The sequence below is a fragment of the Callorhinus ursinus genome, unplaced genomic scaffold, assembly GCF_003265705.2.
Source record: "Callorhinus ursinus isolate GAN/ISIS: 27379988/994484 unplaced genomic scaffold, GSC_fseal_2.0 scaffold7, whole genome shotgun sequence".
Taxonomy (NCBI): Eukaryota; Metazoa; Chordata; class Mammalia; order Carnivora; family Otariidae; genus Callorhinus; species Callorhinus ursinus.
The window spans coordinates 61,074,496-61,096,370 of record NW_027397069.1 but is presented as its reverse complement, the minus strand read 5'-3'; the positions used below and the strand labels follow the sequence as shown (position 1 = coordinate 61,096,370).

The 21,875-nt window shown below is 42.0% G+C and overlaps 1 protein-coding gene across 6 annotated transcripts; it reads left to right on the top strand.

Annotated features, from left to right (window-relative positions):
* Window positions 1–8,166: 8,166 nt before the first annotated feature.
* CCNA1 (cyclin A1) lies at window positions 8,167–20,119 on the top strand. Of its 6 annotated transcripts, none has more exons than XM_073894676.1 (9): window positions 8,167–8,537; window positions 9,848–10,036; window positions 14,400–14,646; window positions 14,833–14,957; window positions 15,547–15,770; window positions 16,866–17,070; window positions 18,032–18,145; window positions 19,452–19,585; window positions 19,855–20,119. In XM_073894676.1, exons 2-9 carry the CDS (start codon window positions 9,872–9,874, stop codon window positions 19,904–19,906), a joined length of 1,266 nt encoding a protein of 421 aa, XP_073750777.1. In that variant the 5' UTR covers window positions 8,167–8,537; window positions 9,848–9,871; the 3' UTR covers window positions 19,907–20,119. The 6 variants fall into 6 exon arrangements, with proteins under 6 accessions (XP_073750777.1, XP_025731081.1, XP_073750778.1 ...); XM_025875296.2 differs by lacking the exon at window positions 8,167–8,537 and adding an exon at window positions 8,696–9,022; XM_073894677.1 differs by lacking the exon at window positions 8,167–8,537 and adding an exon at window positions 9,237–9,359.
* Window positions 20,120–21,875: the final 1,756 nt, after the last annotated feature.

The window sequence follows — 21,875 nt, the reverse complement described above, 5'->3', positions numbered from 1 at the left end:
TGAATACATGGCTTCATCTCATTATTTGTTAGTGCACTTTATCCCAAATCATGAAATACAAGAATAACTTATAAAAAGTGTAAGAATAACTTAGGAGGAAGCTAGTCAAGAAGGATATTCACATTTGCATACACTGTAGAATGAGATTGTCCACGATGTCTATTAATACACTGGGACTGATCCCAACCACCAAATATTTTATCCTGCCGTGGCCAATATGGTAACCGCTAGCTACATGTAACTACGTGAATTAAATTACAAATTCAGTTCTTCAGTTGCACTGGCATATCCAATGCTCAAAAGCTACATCTGGCCACTCATCATATTTGACTTTGAGATATAAAACATTTCCATCATTGCAGAGTTTTATTGGACAGTACTGCTGGTCTGAGCCTGTGACTTGCATGATAATTTACATCTTTAAGAATAAGTTTATCTTATTGAGTGATTAACATTGTTTATGATAGGAAACTTAGAAACCACAGAGAAGCCAAACAAATTAAACTATAATCAGCTAATCCTATGATGCATAGATAACTACTTAATATATGGTATTGTTGGTGCTTTTCTAAGCACATAAAAATTTCATTTACTTCTTTATTTTTTTAAAGGTTTTATTTATTTTTGACAGAGAGAGCACAAGCAGGGGAAGCAGCAGGCAGAGGGAGAGGAAGAAGCAGGCTTCCCGCAGAGCAGGAAGCCTGACGCGGGGCTGGATCCCAGGACCCCGGGACCATGACATGAGCCGAAGGCAGACGCTTAACCGTCTGAGCCACCCAGGTGCCCCTAAGCACATAAAACTTTAAACAAAAATGCAACATACTAAACTTACTGTTTTTTACTTTATGGTTTAAAATGTATTATGAACATTTCTGTATCTTATTTTAAAATCTGCATTATTTTACATGGCTGCATAATAGTTATTCAGATTATTGCTATTTTTGAAGCTATATATGATCACTTTCTTGGTATAAGCCCTGGATTTAGAATCCTTGGGTGTTAATTTCTGTAACTTCACTTTCAGGAGTTGAATTTTGAAAGAGAGAGAAGTCTGAACCCAAGTGTCCTCACCTATTTAGGGCAGGGATTAATGAAATGACCTCCAAGTATCCTTTTAGCTTGCCAGGTCGGAGAATTTTTCAGTGAGTGCCAAAATCTGAAGTTACTAAAAGGAAGAAAAAAAAAATCCATATAGTCTTAAGAAAGCAATTTAAAGAAATTAGTGTTTCTCCTCTTGTATAGTTACAGTATTGTGAGTTCAGGGATTCGAGAGCCCATCGGGGGAAAGATATGACCACAAGGTGGCAGGAGCACACAATGAACTTCATTTGGGTGGTGCTTTGAGCGGTTTGCTTGGGGAAGGGGTGCAGATGTGTAGAGGGGAAAGTTCCTCCATTTATGAAACCCTCCAGAGACAGTGGCATGGGACCACCACCCAAAAGAGAATGAAAGCAAGGGAACTCCAAGGGGAGAGAGGAATCAGAGATGGGAGGTTACCTGTCTAGGTGATGTCACTCTGCAGCATAATGGGGAGTCTCTGGGTCAGACAGTTGGAAGGGCAGCAGTAACTTGGGGGTTTTTATAATTCCAGGGTTTGTTTATCTAAGGCTAACAGATGTTTGGCGCAGTTTCGTGGGATATGCAAAGCAGGCAGTCTCCAAATAACTAAAAAACTTGTTTATTTGGGCATATTTAAAACAATTGCATGTGCCAGAATTTGAGTTCGGTGTTAAGCAGGCTTTTGAGCTAATGGTCCTGGCCTGCTGTGAAGTAGTAGACAACACAGGGTCAATATACAGGGGCCATTATTGGCTCATTTATGCAACAAGTGTAAAGTCAGTCATTCAATCAACAAACATTTATTAAGTGCCTACTCTGCTACTATGTTCTGGGCACTGTGCCAAGAAATGATCTTACAAAGTTGAAGAAGATTCAGTCCCTGACCACAAGGGGCTTATGATCCTGGAAGAGGGCCTCTTGAATAGAAGAGTGAGACCCTGAAACAGGAGATAGGAAGCTGCTGATCTTTAATTCTTCGTAGTTTTTCCTGGAATTAGTATTTAAATACTAATAATTATTTTTTGATGGGAATACTAGATCAACACTTGAAAACTGTGTTACAATCCACCTCTACCTCCAATCCCATCATCAATCCCTGAAAACAAGTACAATATTCAATATCATTGTAACTCATACACACACAGAGTTGGAGGTAGAGGGAAACAGTGGTGGTCCTGGACAGTTATTAGAAAAACTTCTATCATTATGATGTCCAAAATTAAACTCATTCTTCACTTCCTTTTTCCTCTGAATCCAGTTCATCTGGCATTGCAATTTATTCTGTCCACCCTACTATTCCTCCATCAACCTGACCTAGAAATTGCAAAATCATTTGCCCACATCTTCTCCTTCAAGCCCAACATACAATCACTTGCTAACTCATGTAGACTCCAGGGTCATGAGCCTTTTTTCTTTTCTGGGCCCACAGCATGGTCCTGGCTCAGGTCTTCATTTCCTCTAGCAATTGTTTCCCAAAGCATCTCCTAGCCCAAATCTTGGGCTATTCATTCGTCTTAGATTGTTTTCCTATAAACATAGTTCTAACATATCATTCCTCTGTTCAAAAGTCCCACAGCAAGTTCCTACAAGATGTTATCTCAATGTTCTAACTGTCCACTATTACCAAACTATATTGTATATTATAACCTCAGGCGACAGAGTACCATCAGCATTCCCCAGAATATATTTTACAATTTCCTCCTGTCTTTACTTACACAGCATGCCCCCCCTTCCTCAAATAGACTCCTCAAATGGGGCCCATCCAAAACCATATTCAAATTTCAAGGCTAAACACAAAAAAGCTATCTTCAAGTAACCTTTCCTGATTCCCTTAATTAACTGAAAACATACCTGGATTTTAGCCAGAACTTTCTCTGGACTTTTTAGACAACAGCCTTACTCTACATTGTGGCAAATCAATTGTGTATATTTCTTCCTCTATAAGCCTGAACTTTCAGACTCTTACTCATTTATGTAACCCCTATGTCAGTCACAATTAAAATGTGTTGTGCTCTTCATATACAAAACACAACGCACTTCAGAGGGATACAGTGGTTTTGACTGACTAGACAAATGGTTCATTAATGATAATAAACAACTTTGGTAATATGAACAAACCACCAAGCTGTCTTAATCAGAAAATATATCAAATGCCTAAAAAAGAACACATATACATGCAGACAACTTTATGACTCATTGTTGCTATAGGAAAAGTTATATGTGTCTGAGATTTCTTCTATCCAGATAGAATTTTCACAAGTGAGGACTATATAAATTCTCTGGGCTAGATAGTTCTGATAGTAATCAAAATGGTTTAACAATTCTGCAACAAGGTTTGGATTTTTTTTTTTTTTTGTCTTTAGCATGGAAAACTTTGTTCTAACAATCAAAGTTTAGAATAGGAACTAATGTCATTTGCTGTGACCACTGTTGATACTATTGTAGATGAGCAATAAAAGGACTGAGGCAATGCAAAACAAATTTTACAAATATTCTGTGATTTACTGGCAGCTGGATTTAATTAACAAAAATATTAATAGGCAGACAATATTACTAAATGGCTGATGGAGTTAACAGGGCATGAGCCTGTCCTTAGATACAGTATTTATCTGGACAATAAAAGACACAGGCAGCTGACATGGAAATTCTATAACACTGAGAGAGATAAATGTGAAACACAGGAAACCTATTTTATAGAGTCCACTGTGTCACAGAACTGATGCTATAATAATTGATTTGCACAGAAAAACTGGTATAAACAGGACTATTAATTAAAAGGATATAACCAGGAATGCCTAGGTGGCTCAGATGCTTAAGCGTCTGATTTTGACTCAGGTCATGATCCCTGGGTCCTGGGATCGAGTCCCACATTGGACTCCTTGCTTGGCAGGGAGCCTGCTTCTCCCTCTGCCTGCTACTCCCCCTGCTTGTGCTCACACTTTCTCTCTTTCTCTGACAAATAAATAAGATCTTAAAAAAATAAATAAAAGGATATAACCAGTAAATGACAGTTAACTTTAAGGATGCAATGATGTCATACTGAGTTATCAAATGAATTTCATTATTTTTTTTAAGATTTTATTTATTTATTTGACAGAGAGAGACACAGTGAGAGAGGGAACACAAGCAGGGGGAGTGAGAGAGGAAGCAGGCTTCCCACGGAGCAGGGAGCCCGATGCGGGGCTTGATCCCAGGACCCTGGGATCCTGACCTGAGCCGAAGGCAGACCTTAACGACTGAGCCACCCAGGAGCCCCTCATATGAATTTTAGACCTATGAAAGATTGTGTAAAATCCAGGTTCCTGACTTCCTCTAACAATAGATTGATTTTCACTAAAGATCTGGCAACTCAAAACTTTTTAAATTATTTAAACCACAATGGCTCCATCATTCCACTGAAAGTTGTTTTTCTCTTGGCTCAGTCTTGGAGAGGATAATACTCCCTGAAAACTCAACTCTGCACTCTGCACTCACAAGTATCTGATTTTAATTGTGCACCTCTAGTTGGGCACATTATTAGGGACTGTGTCTTGGTAACTAAAGTCACCAGAATCTTCTTCCTTCTACCCAAGTTCCTGGGAGGTTGACTTCATGAGATAGTTACTGTGGAGTCTGTCCCAGAGCCAGCAGAGACATACTTGAGGGATATTTTTGGACATCACAGTTTATTGCTCTATCTTGGAAGATACTGGATAAACACAGCTGAAAATTCTTGTTCTTTGGGCTCCCCCTTTCTAGGATATATGTAGACTATACCATCTGCCCTGCCAATTTTTTTTTACACTAATCATCTTTATTGTCAGATCTAGATACTGCTTCCAAATCTCCACAGCATGTATTATTCCTTTTCTCTAAGCTCCAACTGCTCCCTGTTTATATATCTATGTTCCCCATGGTGAAATAAACACTAATTATACTGCACCATAACTATCTGTTTACCATCTCATTGCTTGGAACAAAAAGCTCCTTGAGGGCAGAAATTATTTTTAATTGCTGTTCCATACCCAGCTACTGCCTGGTATAAAATGGATGCTAAAAAAATATTTGTAAAATGAGTGAATGAATGAAGGGATGCACTTTGCACCCTGTGAGGATATATGCTTCCCAAGGTTATACATTTAGGGATGCTTCTCAAACTGGACTTACTTGATCCTTTGGTCATCTTCCCTGGAACTATGGGCTAAAATGTCACAAATTGCCCACCAGCTCCAACATCTGTCCCTCACCTTATATAGCTATCTTCTGAAATTAAATGTATAGAATGGCAGTGGTAGGCCCACAAAAAGACAAAATATGTCCCTAGGCGGACTTCTGTCCTTAAAATAAAAAAAGGGGCTCTTCTACTTTTTCATCTCTTTTTTAGCCCTATGTGAAAATCAACTTGATTTCATACAAATTAATGAAAACTGAAATGTTTGAACAGGAGGTTAATTACTAGCTATCATGAGCAAATGTAATAGAATAACAGCTTCTGAAATGCCAGGTAATTGCTGGCAAACAGAAAAGATTGTCTTTGAATTGTAATTTGGAGGGGAGAGGAATTGATTTTAACAGGACCACTGGGTTTTCAAAATTCCTAGCAAAGAATTCAGCTGTCATCCTTATTATGGAAATTAATCCCAGTGTCAAAACTAGCTGAGTACTGATTATCAGGCAGAAGTGCTGACCACATAATTTTTAAGCTAAGAAAGTGTTATATCAGTATGTAAGTTTCCCCAAATATTTTAGACATTAAAGATGTATTTATAATTAAATGTATGGTTCACTTCTCAAGATATTAACAATTCAGATATTTAAAATTGACTTAACTTTGAGTTCTAATCCTGATTTTGCTATAATAGCAAAATTAAAACTGTATCTCATGGAAACTGCATAGTTTGTGAGAAAGTCTGTTCTACTCTCTCTGCTCCTATTTTTCTAAATTATAAGGCTGTTTTTTTGTTTAAATTCTTAATGAAAATTGTGCACCTATTAATCAGTTGGGTTTGTTTTTTATAAAACATAAATCATTATGATAAAGCATAGCTGGAAGGCAGGCAGGCAGGGACAAGCACTGCCCCCCCTCCGAGAGGAAACCACCCTTAAAAGAATTTTACACCACCCTGGAAGGAGCCCTCCACCCTTTCCCTCATGATAGGCAGATGACAAAACCTGATTGGAAGACAGGCACAGAGAGGGTTAATCAGATTAAAACAGCCTACTAACAAGTCCATAAAAACTCCTGGATTTAGAAACTCCAGTGACAGGTGCCTGGGTGGCTCAGTCGTTAAGTGTCTGCCTTCGGCTCAGGTCTTGATGCTGGGGTCCTGGGATCGAGCACCCGCAACAGGCTCCCTGCTGTGCGGAAAGCCTGCTTCTCCCTCTCCCACTCCCCCTGCTCGTGTTCCCTCTCACGCTGTGTCTCTGTCAAATAAATAAAATCTTAAAAAAAAAAAAAGAAAGAAACTCCAATGACAACCCTCTCCGGTTCCCCCCCCCCCCCCCCCCCGCTTTGTACTATCCCTTTGCTATCGCTCAATAAACCTTGCTTTGCTGCCCACCACTCTGTCTGGGCTACCTCTTCATTCTTTGAAGTTGCTTGACCAAAAACCGGGGGCACGGAGAGAAAAAAAATCCTGTAACAATTACTTGTTCAAATACTTAGTGAAGATTTAAGTCAAGAAAGCCATAATATTGTACAAGTTATACAAATACGTGGATTTATATGCATACACATAAAAATATATATAAATATCAGTTCATCTGAATTACTTCCTAATTTAAGATCTGACTGGAGGACTACAATTAATACTTAATTCTAAGTACTTAATTCTAAGGCAGCACAATAAAAACATAAGCCACTATCACTTCCCTTTGCCAAGTTTAACAAAGTGGAAGGAGAGGATGGTAAGATGTAATGATAATATTTCATATGTATAAGGGAAAAGGACTATGAAATAATCCGAGGATCTCACCTTGTTAAAAAAGTTTTCTTTTTTAAAGGCAGTTTTCAGACTCAAGACAGCTGAGTGACACTGGACACCTTAGAAGCCTGGTCTTCTCCAAGTCCCAACTAAGTTAAGGTCGGGAACACCCAACTTCAACAAAGCTGCCTCTGCTGCTTCTCAAGGAGCTGCTACCCTTTCCCCGCTCAAGCTTCAATCTCAGAAAAGCGGATCGAAACCACAGGCTACAGGAACAAACACTGTACTGGCTCCTTTGTTTTGGAAGAAAGGCAGAGTGAGGTCTTTGGTCATTTTTTTGTTGAGGAAATCAGATCAAAAATGACGCACGGCAGGTCGGGTCACGTGAGTGCAGAGAATTCTTGAACCCGCCAAAGCCACCAAGACTCCAGGCAAGACTTGCTCTCTCCCTGACGGAGTTCACCGCTTGAGGCCTTCAGCGTCCCCAGAAATCACAACAGTGTCGCCAGGTGGGGGAGGGCTCTCTGGAAGACTTCCAAAACCCGCGCGAGGCGAGGGCAGAAAGGCCCTTTTCCTCCGCCAGGTGGAGGCACCTCGCAAAAGCATTTGGTCCCTGCCTGCATCTGACTCAACCCGTGGCGGCAGTTGAGATGTTGCTAGGGATCCTGTGTTACCTTCATTTTCAAAGGTACAGAATTCCAGGGTGCAAGGGAATTCCTGCCTCCCAAGGAAGGAGTCGGTGATAAACGTGATAAAAATTAGTTCCTGCACTCCGCACTGATTTCCAACATGCTTCCCAACTTCCTCAACAGCTGACTCGAACAAACGCTTTCATCTGAACTTCAATTTTCCCATTAAAATAATGCATACCCAGCTCGCTAATGAAGAACACTTAAAATATTTTTTTTTGGTAAGATTAACAATCATTTCCATTCAAAATAAGGAAGGCGGCGATAACTAACCATTTCTTAAAGTGGCCATTTAAATAGCTTTTGGGGGGGTCTGCTTTAGAAATTTAGGGATATGTGTTTAAAAAAATTTAAAAAAACAAAACGAAAGCAGTAACACCATATATGCAATGTGTTTGTGTCTACACACACATTTGTAAAATAATAATAAAGATTATTTTACCTGTTTTGCCAGTTACCTCTGTAGGGTGCCAGAGCTCCCTGGTTTCAAAGGACCCTCTCCTTCCTTTCTGCGGGAGGGCCCCTTCCCCTTAAATAAGGCCCTCTGCTTTCTCTATACTTCGCCTTGGGCCTCGGGTTCCAGGGATTTCCCTCCCCACGTGGCCAGGCCGCCTGCCCAGCCCCCACTTCCGAGTGCCCGGCAACGCCCCAGGCCCCAGTGCTGCCGCCTGTGTTCCTTCCTCTTCCTGGGCCACTATCTCGCTGTTCCTAGACCCGCTTCACGCCGTGCCTGCTGAAACCCGTCCGGGAATACCTCTTGTGGGGACTGCGAGCACCACGTGCGACCCTAAAACCCCCAACCTCTCTCGCCCGGCCAGGCCACATGCACTGGAACTGGGCCGGCCAGGTGCGGCCTCTGGTGCACAAGGATCCAAAATGACCGAAGGCAAGCCGCCACCATGGATTAGGAGGCCCCGGCTCAAACCTTGGGCCAACCCGCTGCTTCTCGGCCTCTCTCTGGGAGGAAGTGTAGGTGTGTGAGCCGGGGACCGGGAGCGAGCCGCGCCCTCAAGCGGGCGCGGTCAGGGCTCCGCGGCCTGCGCAGCCCCGAGGGCCCCGCGTCGCTCTCCCGAGCCAAGGTTCTCAGGAGCGGGCCGGGGAAAAGACGTTAGCGGGAGGAGTTAGCGGCTGTTGGGAGAACGGGTTTACGGAAACAGTCCCTTCCAAAACCCCGGCCATCGTGGGGTGGGCCGCCTTCTTCCCTCCCAGGCCCGGGGCGCCGGCCTGAAGGGGCGCGTGTGCTGACGGCGACCGCCTGCCCCGGCACGCCCGGGCTGGGCAGTGCTGGGGGATTCCGGGGCTGCTGCCCGTTGGCCCCGCCCGGCCCTGAACCCCCAAAGGGTCGCGGCGCGTCCGCTAGGAGCGTGTCAGGTGAGGAGGTCGTCATGGCGATGCGGCCCCGGGGCGCGCACGCCCGCTGCGGTTGGCATGGAAGCGGCCCCCGCGAGGCCCGGGAGCGCCGCTGATTGGCTGATTCAACGGACGCGGGGGGGTGGTGTTGAAAGTAATTAGCGCTGAGCGCCGCGGCTAGGAGCCCGGCGCCCCCGCTGGAATCTATTAACACCTCGGTCCCCTCCCGCCCCGCCCCGCCCCCGCCCCGCCCCCTCCGGCGGCCCCTCATCCCCAATCCTCGTGTGCACTTGCTAATTGTTCGAGACTTATATAAAGATATAAGACTGAGAAGAGCGAGGCCCGCTGTGGTTTCCAAGCAGGTTTTGGGGCCTTCTGTGTGGTGGAAGGAGGGTCGTGGAGGAGGACCCTGCTTGTCATTTGGGAAGGGGACGTACTTTCCCGCAGTGATGTATCCTGGATCTTTTGTTTGCAGGGAGGTGGGGGGAACGGTGGGGGTAGGAGGGGTAAGATAAGCATCGCAGTCAGGGAAAGACTCGGGGTTTAAACTACCAATTAACGTGGGGCTTAGTATATCCTTGCTTAGACGTTTGTCAGGATTAATCTCTCCCTCCAGCCTCAACCAGGTCTTGGAAGAAAGCCTTGAGAGATTCAAATCACTGTTTTGGTTCCAAGGAGCTTTGATCGCTTGCACAGAGGTTCATGCCCTTCCGTGCAGCCCTAATAATTGCAGAGAAGGTCATATGCCTTCGTCCTCTTCCTCCTAGAGATTCACTGCATGCTTGGAGCCCGTGGTGGAAGAGGTTGACTAACCGTTGGCTTGTCTCTTTCTCCTTCCCTGATTAGCTGCATTCTGTGGAGAGTGAGGGTATGCATCGCAGCAGCTCCAAGAGCGGAGTAGCCCTAGCTCCAGTGCCTCGAGGTCCTGATGCCTGTCAGATGATAACCAGAGCCCAGCTCGGCCAGGATCCCCCACAGAGAACAGTACTAGGGGTGCTAACTGAGAATGGGCAGTACAGGAGGACCTGTGGCCAGGTAATGACAGAGAACTGCTATGGAAGGTGGTTGTGGAGGAGGGCTATCATGTCATGGTGGGAGGTGGGTTTCTCTTGGAGTTTTACCTATAAATACCCTTGAGTATTCTAGCATTGGAATCTGGATTGTAGGGACCCTGGTTTTGTTAAAGATCACTTTGGTCCCTTTTCCAGCTAGAAATAGTGAATAATTTTCTTTATTATTTTTCCAATATCAAGGAAATAGGTCTAGGAACTGTTTGAGTATATGTAAAGCTATTTCAGTGCTGGGCTAAGAGGAAGTATTACTGTACCAAAATAAACTATGGAACTGGGGTTCCTCCAGATCAGAGTGGTGTTCAGACTGATCGAGACTGCACCTGAGGCAAACCTGAATAATCTTTGCTATGTTCATTGGAGATGATGTTAGAATCCAGATTGGATAAGGCTAGACCAAATTACTTCCAAAAGTGGGTTTTGAAAGTAGACATCTCCCCAGGACTGGACAAAGGCAGTTGGGCAAATTGATCATCGGCCATTAGATACTAGTTGCTTATGCTTAAACGATCATAGGTACCTCCCTCTACAGATTGGAAACAAAATCAGACACTTAAAAATGTAAATGAGGGGGTGCCTGGGTGGCTCAGTTGGTTAAGCGTCTGCCTTCGGCTCCGGTCATGATCCCGGGGTCCTGGAATCAAGCCCCGCATCGGGCTCCCTGCTCGGCAGGAAGCCTGCTTCTCTCTCTCCCACTCCCCCTGCTTGTGTTCCCTCTCTCGCTGTGTCTCTCTCTGTCAGATAAATAAATCAAATCTTTAAAAAATGTAAATGAGGGCTTTGGATCCTTAAGAATGAATTTTGGGATAGAAAAAAGCTTCCCTGAGTCTGTTATTAGGCAAGCCTCTCATAATGATGCCTTAAAGCTTATATTTCACATCTGTAGTGGAATGATGCTGACAATAGTATAGTGAAGTAGATAGGCCAGGAATTCTTCCCGTTTAATAGGTGAGAAAATTTCAGAGATTTAGGAAAGTTAAAAAAAAAAAAAAAAAAGATATGGTAGAGGCCAGATTAGAAGCCCTTCATCCACTGACCGTCCATGCCTTTTGGTGGCATCTGATTAGTAGGGGAAAAATACCCAAAGTGATCTGTCCAAAGCTTTGGGAAAAAAATTAAATGAAAGCGGTTTTAACAAACAATGTGCTTAGCAATATTTACTTTTTTAAACTGGAAGACTGAAACCTTGTTCTTACGAATCATCAGTTCTGCCTGTGCCGCCCAGGCTCTGTTTAAATTCATAACAATTAGTTAACCTCTTATGTTGCCTAGAGTTACTTCTACGTTTCCCTGCTCCGTTTCTCTACAACCTCCTCAGAAATCTGTTTTCTAGATTTCTTTTTAATCCTCCCAAACCTTTACCTCCATCCTCACTCTCAGCTCGTGACTTTGTTAGCCTATTTTCCTAAAAATATAGAAGCAACCAGAAGAGTATTTCCACATGTTCCCACGTGTCATATACTCTGCCATGCCCATCCTGCTACAGGACTTACGTGTCCCTGCTCTTATGCAAGGTGAACCCCCCCACACACACACACGTGAGTACACCTTATGCCTTCTTGCCTCTTCAAGGATGTCATTTCTGGCAATTCTCTTTTCTCTCCTCAGTCTTGTCTACTAAGTCAAACTCATAAGCATGCAAATATATTGTATTTTTTTTCCATCTTAAAAACCTTTCAACTACAAAGCTCTTTGCAGTGAGTGTCCATTTTATAGCAATAATTCGAGAGTTTATCTATCCTGCTCGACTGTAAACTCCATCAGGATGAGGATTGGGATGTGAGGTTCACAGCTGTATTCTCAGTGCTTAGACCAGTGTCTGGCCAGGGTAGCATGCAAATATTTATTGAATGAATACTCTCTGTCTCTAATTCTTCTTTTATTCTTAGTCCTTTCCTTACTTGACTGATCCAGCAGCATTTGACACAGTTGATTATTCTTTATTCCTTGAAATAATTTCTTTTCACTCTGCGTGGAGAACACCACTCTCTCCTGGTTTTCCACCTACCTCATTGGCCATTCCTCAATATCTAAAAGCGTGCTCTAGGGCTTGGTATTTGGTCTGAATCTGCACTCACTCCCTTAGCAACCTTTCAAGACTCTTAGCATTAAATATCATCTATCTGTTGATGACTCATACTTTTATCTCTGGTCTGGACCTCTTAGCTGTATTATAGGCACCCACATTCAGCCTACTTAACATCTCCCCTTGGATCTTACAATAGGCATCTCAAATTTATGCAAAACCAAACACTAACCCTAGCCCCAAACAGCTGTTCCCAAAGTCTTCCTCATATCAATAAATGGAATATCCATCCTATTATTCAGCCCCAAAACCTTTGTCATCTTTTACTCTTTTTCTCCCACCCCACATCTGATTTGCTGAGAAAATACTATTGGCTCTACTTTTTAGAATGTCTAGAATCTCTACTTCTCAGACTTTACTATTACTTTACTACTTTACACTAGTTCAAATCCCTATTGTGTCTCACCGTGAATTTGCAAGTTTCATAATTGGTCATCTTACTTGCTCTCTGTACGTGTACACAGCCAGGGTGATCATAATAAAACATAAATCATCATACCACTCCTCCTCCATGGCTGCTCCCACGGCTTCCCACCTCTGAGCAGTAGACAGTCTTAAATGGTCTGTGGTAAGGCCTGCTTGATCTGGCTTCTCTTTTCTTTCTGACTTTGTGACCTTACCCCTCTCTTTCTCATTCTGTCCTCTATGCTCCTTGCTCAGTCTCTAAGACACTCTTGAACGTCAGGGCATTTACCTATGCCGTTCTCTCCGCTCAGAATGCTCTTACCCCCTCTACCTGTGTGACTTACTCCCTTACCTCATTTCATATCTCTGCTCACGTCTATCCTCTTCATTAGGGCCCTCCCTGGCCATACTGTTTAAAATGGCAAGGACTCTCTTTTCCCTGTTAGTCTCCTCCAGAGCACTGAATGTACCATCTGACGTAAAATGTCTTATTTGTCTTCCCCCACACTCTGAACTAGAATGTGAACTCCATGAAGGCAGCCCTTCTTGAATGTTTTGTTCATGGCTAAATTCTGAGCACCTAAAACAGTGTGTGGTACATAATAGATGCTCAGTAAATATTTAATGAATATATGTCTCAACCCCCATTCATACATCTTTGAAGCAAAAGTCAAACTTGGTAGTGACCTGGAATCATGGTTCTAGTAACTTGTGATTTTTATATGTTCCCTGTTCTTTTTTTTTCTAGTATTACCATAAGGAATGTTTTCTTGGGGCACCTGGGTGGCTCAGTCCATTAAGCGTCTGCCTTTGGCTCAGGTCACGATCCCAGGGCCCTGGGATTGAGCTCCGCATTGGGCTCCGGAGCCTGCTTCTCCCTCTCCTCCCTGTTCATGCTCTCGTTCTCTCGCTCTAATAAATAAATAAAATCTTCAAAAAAAATTTTTTTTCTTACTAGACATAAGCCAAATATTTAGCTGGCTAGCTAGAAGGGAGAATGCATACTAACTTGAAAGTAGCTTCAAAAGTAAACAACAAGATTATTAACAGTAAAATATTAATACAGCAGCTAGACCTAACGTTTGCATAAATATAACTCAGATTCATAAACCTTGGCCACCTTCCCTGGTTCAGCTGACCTTCAGGCTGTCCGCCATGACTCACCTTAATGTGCTTGTTCATGGAGGGGGTGCACGTAGTCATTCCCATTGCTAATGCTATAGGAATAAATAGGAGGGAGAAGCGATTGCGAGGTAGATTTCCCCAAGGGTAATTACATTATGTCATACAAGAGATTCTACGGCTTCATAAGAGCAGTTAGTAGTATGAGTTTCTAAAACAATCAGGTTTCTAAATATCTGGGTATAAAATGGGAACTTTATAAAGGCACTTACTGCCTAAAAGCTGTTTAAAGAGGAAGACTATAGGAACTCAGTGACTGTGTGTCAAGAGCTTTGCTGGGTACTTATAAAATCCTGTAAGGCTAGAAGTATGAAAGCCAATTAATAATCTCCCCCCACTCTTCCCTCCCATACCTATTTCATTTTGGAGGAAAGCTATGGTTTCTCTTGTTTCTATAATCTTGAGTTTCCTTTGATAAATATGTGAGGAAGATGACAAATTATAGTAGCTCTTTTCCCAAATGTTAGATGTAGACAAAGATAAAGGAGGAGTCATACTTCGGAAGCTTCATTTTCTGAAATTAAATTGCAGACCTAGATGTTTCAATTTAAGCCTGTTCTCGTCTTCCCAGCCTGCTGGTTTGAGTCATACAGGCTTACATCACCTATACGGTCTTTGGGGTGACCTCTAATAAAAAAACTTAACCCTCTTCTAGGGGATCACAACAATCAGGTGTTTCTCGGGATCAGAAAATGTCTTCCCTCCAGCTGGAAAGAACGTGCTCTCTGACTGCACGGTCCAGGTGCCGGCCAAGCAAGGATTTGATATCTACATGGAGGAGGCTGAGCAGGGGGACAGGGAGAGCTGCACAGGGAAAGAGGAGATGGCGCTTGGAGATGTGTATGAGGCAGACACCAGCACGCTCAAGTCGGACCTTCACTTCCTGCTGGATTTTAACACAGGTAATCTGACTCACCTGTGGCTGACAGTACCCTATACCCACAATGGCCTGCAGCACTCAATAGCATGTGACTAGCAGGATAAAACCGTGAAGTAATGACTTATTTTCACAACTACCTGTAGAGGGTTAGTGCATGGAATGAATTTTTAAATTGAATGTCTTACCTGGTATTGTTGAACCCCCGCAGTTTCCCCAATGGTGGTAGATTCATCTCTCCAGTCCCAGTGTGAAGATGCATCAGATTTTGGTACAGATGTGATAAACGTGACTGAATATGCTGAAGAAATTCATCAGTACCTTAGAGAAGCTGAAGTGAGTTTGCCCAAATTCTATTTCAATTTCTAGCACTCAAAACACTTAATAATAAGATAGTTATAAACTCTTGGCCAAAACCACTAGTGAATAGCATTCTTATGACATCTAAACACAGGAATATCTATGAAAAACAATAGTTATGGGGCGCCTGGGTGGCTCAGTCAGTTGGGTGTCCAACTCTTGATTTCAGCTTAGGTCATGATCTCAGGGTCCTGGGATTGAGCCCCACGTCAGGCTCCTCGCTCAGTTGGGAGTCTGCTGGGGATTCTCTCTTAATCTCTCTCAAATAAATAAATCTTAAAAAAAATAATAGTTGTGAGGCAAGTAGCAATTACTTGGACTATTTCTCCATGACTCAAAAGGGTTTATACATAAGTATTGCACTCTTAGGAATAACCCATATTGCTCTTTCCCCCTCCAAGGGGAAATATTGCTATTTCCGCTCCCCACCAAGATGTACTTGGCTCTTGGTCAGTTTCTTCCTAACCTTTGCTCAGGAGATTCTTTTTTTAAATAGCAACTGTACTGTGGAGTGATCTTTCTGACATAGCAACTATTTAAGTATCAGAACTCTTTTCTCAAACAGGTAAGACACAGGCCCAAAGCACACTACATGAGGAAGCAACCAGACATCACAGAAGGCATGCGAACGATTCTGGTGGACTGGCTCGTTGAGGTCGGCGAAGAGTATAAGCTTCGAGCAGAGACTCTCTACCTGGCTGTCAACTTTCTGGACAGGTTTCTTTCATGCATGTCTGTTCTGAGAGGGAAATTGCAGCTTGTAGGAACAGCAGCTATTCTTTTGGCTTCGTAAGTGTTCTTTCAGCTTAAATAATGTCAAACTGCAGCCTGTCAAAACACTTTTCTTTCCCATTTATTGAAGAAATCCAGTGCTCGATAATTAAAGCTTATTCATGCCTCCCTTGATAAAATATCATCATTTTTGCAGTATTTACTGAGAAACTGAATCTTAACACATGTTCGCTCTTCAATTCAGGTGTTTAAGGTTTATAGCAACAAGTTCAGTATCATGACTGCGGCAGCCATCGGCTCAAATTCAAGATCCAATTTAACTATTTTGCAGGGTGTTTTTTTGACTGCATTCTAATACAAAAATATTTTGGTTATATAAAAGATTTTGGTTATACAAAAGCCAGCTTCACGAGCTAGCAAATGACCTGTAATAACACAGTTTATTTGGTTACAGTGAACAAACTATCATTGTGTACGAAAAAGAGCTGGCTTGGGCCTGAGCTGCCTTAAATTCAGTGACCTGTTGGTGGATGGCAGTTTCTTAAATTCTTCTGGTCTCCGACAGTCTAGTCATTAATGCCTAGAAACTTGCCAACTACAGAAAACAGAAACAAAAGCAAAAGCAAAAAGTTGGTAACAATGAAATTATATCATTATCTTACTCTTGGATCCATAGCATCATTTGCTAAATTAGTAGAGATTTCTGAACATGATCTCTTTATTTTTATTATTTATTTATTTTGAACATGATCTTTCTAAAGATCTAAGATCTAAGGAGTTGTTGTTCTACAATTGTGTTCAATGTAACATTCTTTTCCACAAGATGAGTGGGGTCAATAGAATTAAGACGAATTTATCTGTGTGTCTGTCATTCAGAATCTTTCAGCATATCAGAGGCCCAAACCTAAAATTCTCAGTTGGAAATTGTTTCTGTTACTACTGCTAGCAGTAAGTACAACATATCCTTGTAATACTCATGTTCTTGTTCTGGCGCTTAGGTATGAAATCCCTAATATTTTTAAGGCCAGTACCATTTAGTGATATTTAGGAGGATATGTGGATACAAAGTAAAGAAGTCTGCAAAAGGCTTAGCATAGGAAGGAGCACTACAGGTTCCAAGCTTTACTTCCAAAAACTCTTTACCTTTCATAGGAAATATGAAGAAATATATCCACCTGAAGTAGACGAGTTTGTCTACATAACTGATGATACTTACACAAAACACCAACTGCTAAGAATGGAACACCTGCTCCTGAAAGTCCTGGCTTTTGATCTCACAGTGCCAACCACCAACCAGTTTCTCCTTCAGTACTTAAGGAGACAAGGAGTATGCGTCAGAACTGAGAATCTGGCCAAGGTATGCCATGTGACTTCTGGGAACTTGGGAGCCAAGGAGATAAAAAGTAGCTTTTCCCGATCATCCTTCAGTTCTTCCTTCTTTTTCAGTGCTTTGTCTTGGCCCCAGAAAACGTTTTAGCAATGGAAGAGAGCCAATTTTAGGATCATGATTTCTGGTTACGAGACAGTATTATTGATCATGTTTGATAGGCACGGGTTGTCTGAGCACCCAACTTTTAAAAGAAATTTGAGTTTGGAAATTGTTGCCTTGTCAAATACAGACCATGTGCAGGCAACACCTCTTCTTAGTTTACAGAATGGGAGCAAAGTAAATGCAGTTTGATTTCACTCTAATCTTACCCTAACGTATTAAGTAATAAAGCCTTATTTGGTCATCTGGGGTTATAGTACTTTAGTTGAAGGCACTGAAGTATTGGTTTGGAAAACTTGGTGTCCAGCCACTGTGATCTAGTATATCTGGTATGTGTATGCTACTCAAAGAGTAATAAGGATGTATGTATAAATTTCCCAGTGTGTTTCTTCTATTCTCACAGGTACTGTTCTAGCCTCTGAACTACATGCATTTGCCTGACCAATTAATAGCTTCAATATGGTCATAGTTATGCCATTGACCAAATACTCTAGTCCCTCTCCAGTGGCCCAGAACAATGCTACTTTATGTGACTAACATACACCTGTACTGGTAGTATAAGACAAGAAAAGTAACCTCTCATGTATACTGTGCAGGTGGACCAAATTCTTGTATATTGACATTTACTACAGCATAAATGTTATTCTGGTTATGGACAGGCATAGCAATTATTAACCCAGTGAATAATTTTAAGCATCTATTTCTTTCTGCTCATCACTAGATACAGGATGAACAAAGATAAGACGATTTTTTCCCTTGACATTTTTAGGTTGACTTGTAACCTCAGTCAAATTTCTAATTCCACTGGGATTTTCTCTCTTGTGCTTAGTATGTAGCAGAACTGAGCCTTCTTGAAGCTGACCCATTCTTGAAATATCTTCCTTCATTGATAGCTGCAGCAGCTTATTGCCTGGCCAACTATACTGTGAACAGGGACTTCTGGGTAAGATTCGAACTACTACTTTCTAGATGAAATTCCAGGCCCATCTAAGAATCTGTTCAGTAACTCTCAGGATTTAGAATGGACTGGCCTCTTAAGAGGGAAAGTTAGTTTAATAAGGAACTGGTTGTCTTGCCAGCAGATGACAACATGCCACTGAGTCTTTTTTTTTTTTTTTTTTAAAGATTTTTATTTATTTATTTAATTGACAGAGAGAGAGAGAGAGAGATAGCGTGAGAGGGAACACAAGCTGTAGGAGTGGGAGAGGGAGAAGCAGGCTTCTGGCCGAGCAGGGAGCCTGATGCGGGGCTCGATCCCAGGACCCTGGGATCATGACCTGAGCCGAAGGCAGTTGCTTAACCAGCTGAGCCACCCAGGCGCCCCAACATGCCACTGAGTCTTGAAGGTCAGTGTTCATGACTTCGACTCAATGGCTTTGAGTAGAGATTGCAGATAGTCAAGGAGCAGGCCTGGAAACCTCAACGCCCACCTCACGTGAGGAGTGCTCTTGTGGTGCAAGCATTGAGCACTTCAGGCAAACGTTCTTGACTTTTGTCCTCTGTGTGTAAAACAACCTGGATCCAATTAGGATGGCCAGAAGGTTGCATCAGGTTTTCAGGGGAATAGGGCAGTTAGTGCTGCCCCTCTTGGTCCAAGAAGAAGCAAGATTGGAAATAGGCCCCTTGATTTGGTTCTGAAGGTTTACTTTTGTGCTAAAAGAAGTGGGGTATCTACTTTTTTTTTTTTTTTAAAGATTTTATTTACTTATTTGACAGAGAGAGACAAAGCGAGAGAAGGAACACAACCAGGGGGAGTGGGAGAGGGAGAAGCAGGCTTCCCGCAGAGCAGGGAGCCTGATGCAGGGCTCCATCCCAGGACCCTGGGATCATGACCCGAGCTGAAGGCAGACACTTAATGACTGAGCCACCCAGGCGCCCCTACTTTTATTTTCTAGAACACTTATTATTCTGCATTCACTAATTCACTTTCATATATAAGGTGTAAATAGGTTGTTTGGGTAAGTAGAGGCTTTTTTAGGGACCAGTAGAAATCCTGTTCATGAGGGAATTGGCAAAAGTAACCTGCCCCCAAACTGAGCATTATAAATATACAATATGAGCAAATGGAGAACTCTGGTGTTCTTCCTAATATTTTATTTCTAAAGTCACTGGAGGAGTATTACAATTTCTTTTGAGATGAATGTGGATACTTCTTCCTAAGTAATTAATTCCCTTTATTTCACAGTTTTTATCTTCAGCTGTCTGATACAAAGTTATATGATGCAGTTTTTTTCTTTTGTCTTGATTAGCCAGAAACCCTTGCTGCATTTACAGGCTATTCATTAAATGAAATTGTGCCCTGCCTGAGTGAGCTGCATAAAGCATGCCTTGATATACCCCATCGACCTCAGCAAGCAATTAGGGAGAAGTATAAGGCTTCAAAGTAAGTTTCTGAAATTTTCTTCTCTAGGCTTACTAATTTAAAGCTTGAATGGGTTATAGTCATGTCAGAACTAAAAATAGAACAAATTGGAAATCTCGTGCTAGGCTTGCATGTTAAATCAGGAAAATCAGTGTAGAGAGGCCTAGATTTATAATTTGTCAGCTTGGAGTACATACAGTTAGAAAGCTTTTTCCATTTCTGTTGAAACTCCTGGAAAGTTCCATGGCCTGAGCTTTTACAAAACTGAAGTCCTTTGGGTCTCTTTTCAGGTACATGCACGTGTCTCTGATGGAACCACCTGCAGTTCTCCCTCTGCAATAAGTTTCCTACGGAAGCACTTTCAGAACTTTACCTCCAGATCAACCGAATTCGCCTTAACTTTTATAGGTTTCTGCAGGTTGGGTCATCTAGTGTTGCTACAAGATAGATGCTGTATTTTTAAAAATGTAAATGTAGTTAAGTCCTCTTAGACGTTAGTAGCTTGTAATATCATCCAACATTTTTTAAAGAATAAACAAACAACTTGCCTTGTGACCATGTGTTAGACTTATTTATTAATTAGGATGGCCCCTATGTTCACCTGGAATTTTAGTGGGGAGCATTATAAATGTCATCTCTATTTCAAGAATTCTCCTAAATTGGTTTCATAAATCTGGCATGCTATTAGGATTAAGTGTTTTGAGGAATTCAGAGATTTTTCTTGTTTGGTGAATGGCCCCCCTGAGACTTTTTCCTTCCTATTGCTTTACTCTTCACACAGCTCTCCATAAATTGGCAAAGGAGGGAACTCCAAGCTTAGACTCAGTGCAGGGATATAAACAGGCCCTCTCTATTCTAGCTTGCCTCAAGGACCCTATGGACTAAAGACAGTGAGCTGAGGACTAAATGTGGTCAGGTACCTCTGAGGGGTGATTTACATTTAATTCTAATCCAGGCATGTGACACTCATTTTGTAGATATCATTATGTCAATGTGTTTTCATTTAGTCACCCATCAAGCGTATATTTCAGCCTCAGAAGATGCTCAGAGAGATAGAAAAAGAAAATTTCACCACAGGATGGGACTTCAGAATAATGAAGCTAACGCCTCATACTTAACCCTTGGGAGATACCCATGCTAAGCTCTGCTCTAGCTCAAATTATTCATGATCCTGCAGTTCACTACAGGTTCATTTATGGCCCCTTGCAACAGGACTTATATAGTACGTTAAGATGAGGAGAATTGAAAAAACAGCCAAGCAACCAAATACTTGTTTTAACTTTCTTATAAAGATTGGAAGGAAAATCCAGAGTACACTTAACCTGATGCAGGGTGCCGCTTATTGGGGATCGAATATAAATTTTGTAAATCTCATACCAGTAGGCCCAGGAGGCACATAAACTTTCTGTGCTGTGTTCTGTCTCTAGGCCTGCCCTGGGGGGGGGATTCAGCCCAGATGGCTCCATGGAGGCAAGAACAACAGGAAACGTGTTTTCTAGATCCCTTTACATAGAAAAGAGTAGACCCAGATAGGCTTTGGTAAAATGGTAGTAGGTGAAATTAACTCCAAATTTTATGTTTGTTTCAAGCTCTAATGAAATTATTAATATAAAAATACAGCCATATTTTACATATTTTGTGAAGACTTTTAAGTACCCACAAACTCTTAAAAGGTTTTAGCATTGCCTTTTTTTTCCCTCTGCAGATAAACATTCTCAAGGTGCCTCCATTTCTGGTTCCACTGAAGAGATCAACATTTCCTTAAGTATTCTGTGATTTATTTTGCATAAGTTTCACAAAGGAGATACACGGCCTATGTCGCTACTGTGAATTCTCTGTTTTTATGTTATATAATCAGCAATTTGTAATCTCCCATTCTCCCTTAGGTCTGGGTATATTTCTGTTCATCGCATGTATACACTTAGCTCTGTGGGTATTCTTTTGCACTTGGCAGCATGACAGACATGCTGTGTGTTTGCCACAAAATTGCCCCCTCCTCTTAGCAATTCTGGCTAAGATTTTCATGGCAGAAGTGCTGTGTTTGTCCCCTTTTAGCATTAAAGTTTTGAGGGACCTGGCCGGGGAAACTTCCTCTCATTCTCCACCAGTTGGCATGGGCCAACCACCTCTCTGTGAAACATGCCTGTCTCAAACTGCAGTTTGGATCCTGACAAAATACCGTTTTCTTTTACTAGCAGTATTCTTGTTTTAGAATGTTTTGCTTCAGCTAGACGGGACCTGAGAAATAGTCCTTCATTATGAGTTATTTTGCAAAGGAGGATTTTGTTGCTAACCTGGATCCAAAATGTAA

Coding starts and splice junctions, on each gene's coding strand:
- CCNA1 (XM_073894676.1), top strand. CDS start 9,872: ATGCATCGCAGCAGCTCCAAGAGCGGAGTAGCCCTAGCTCCAGTGCCT. Junction 14,958..15,546: donor AGTACCTTAGAGAAGCTGAA/GTGAGTTTGCCC, acceptor TTTCTCAAACAG/GTAAGACACAGGCCCAAAGC. Junction 15,771..16,865: donor GCAGCTATTCTTTTGGCTTC/GTAAGTGTTCTT, acceptor TACCTTTCATAG/GAAATATGAAGAAATATATC.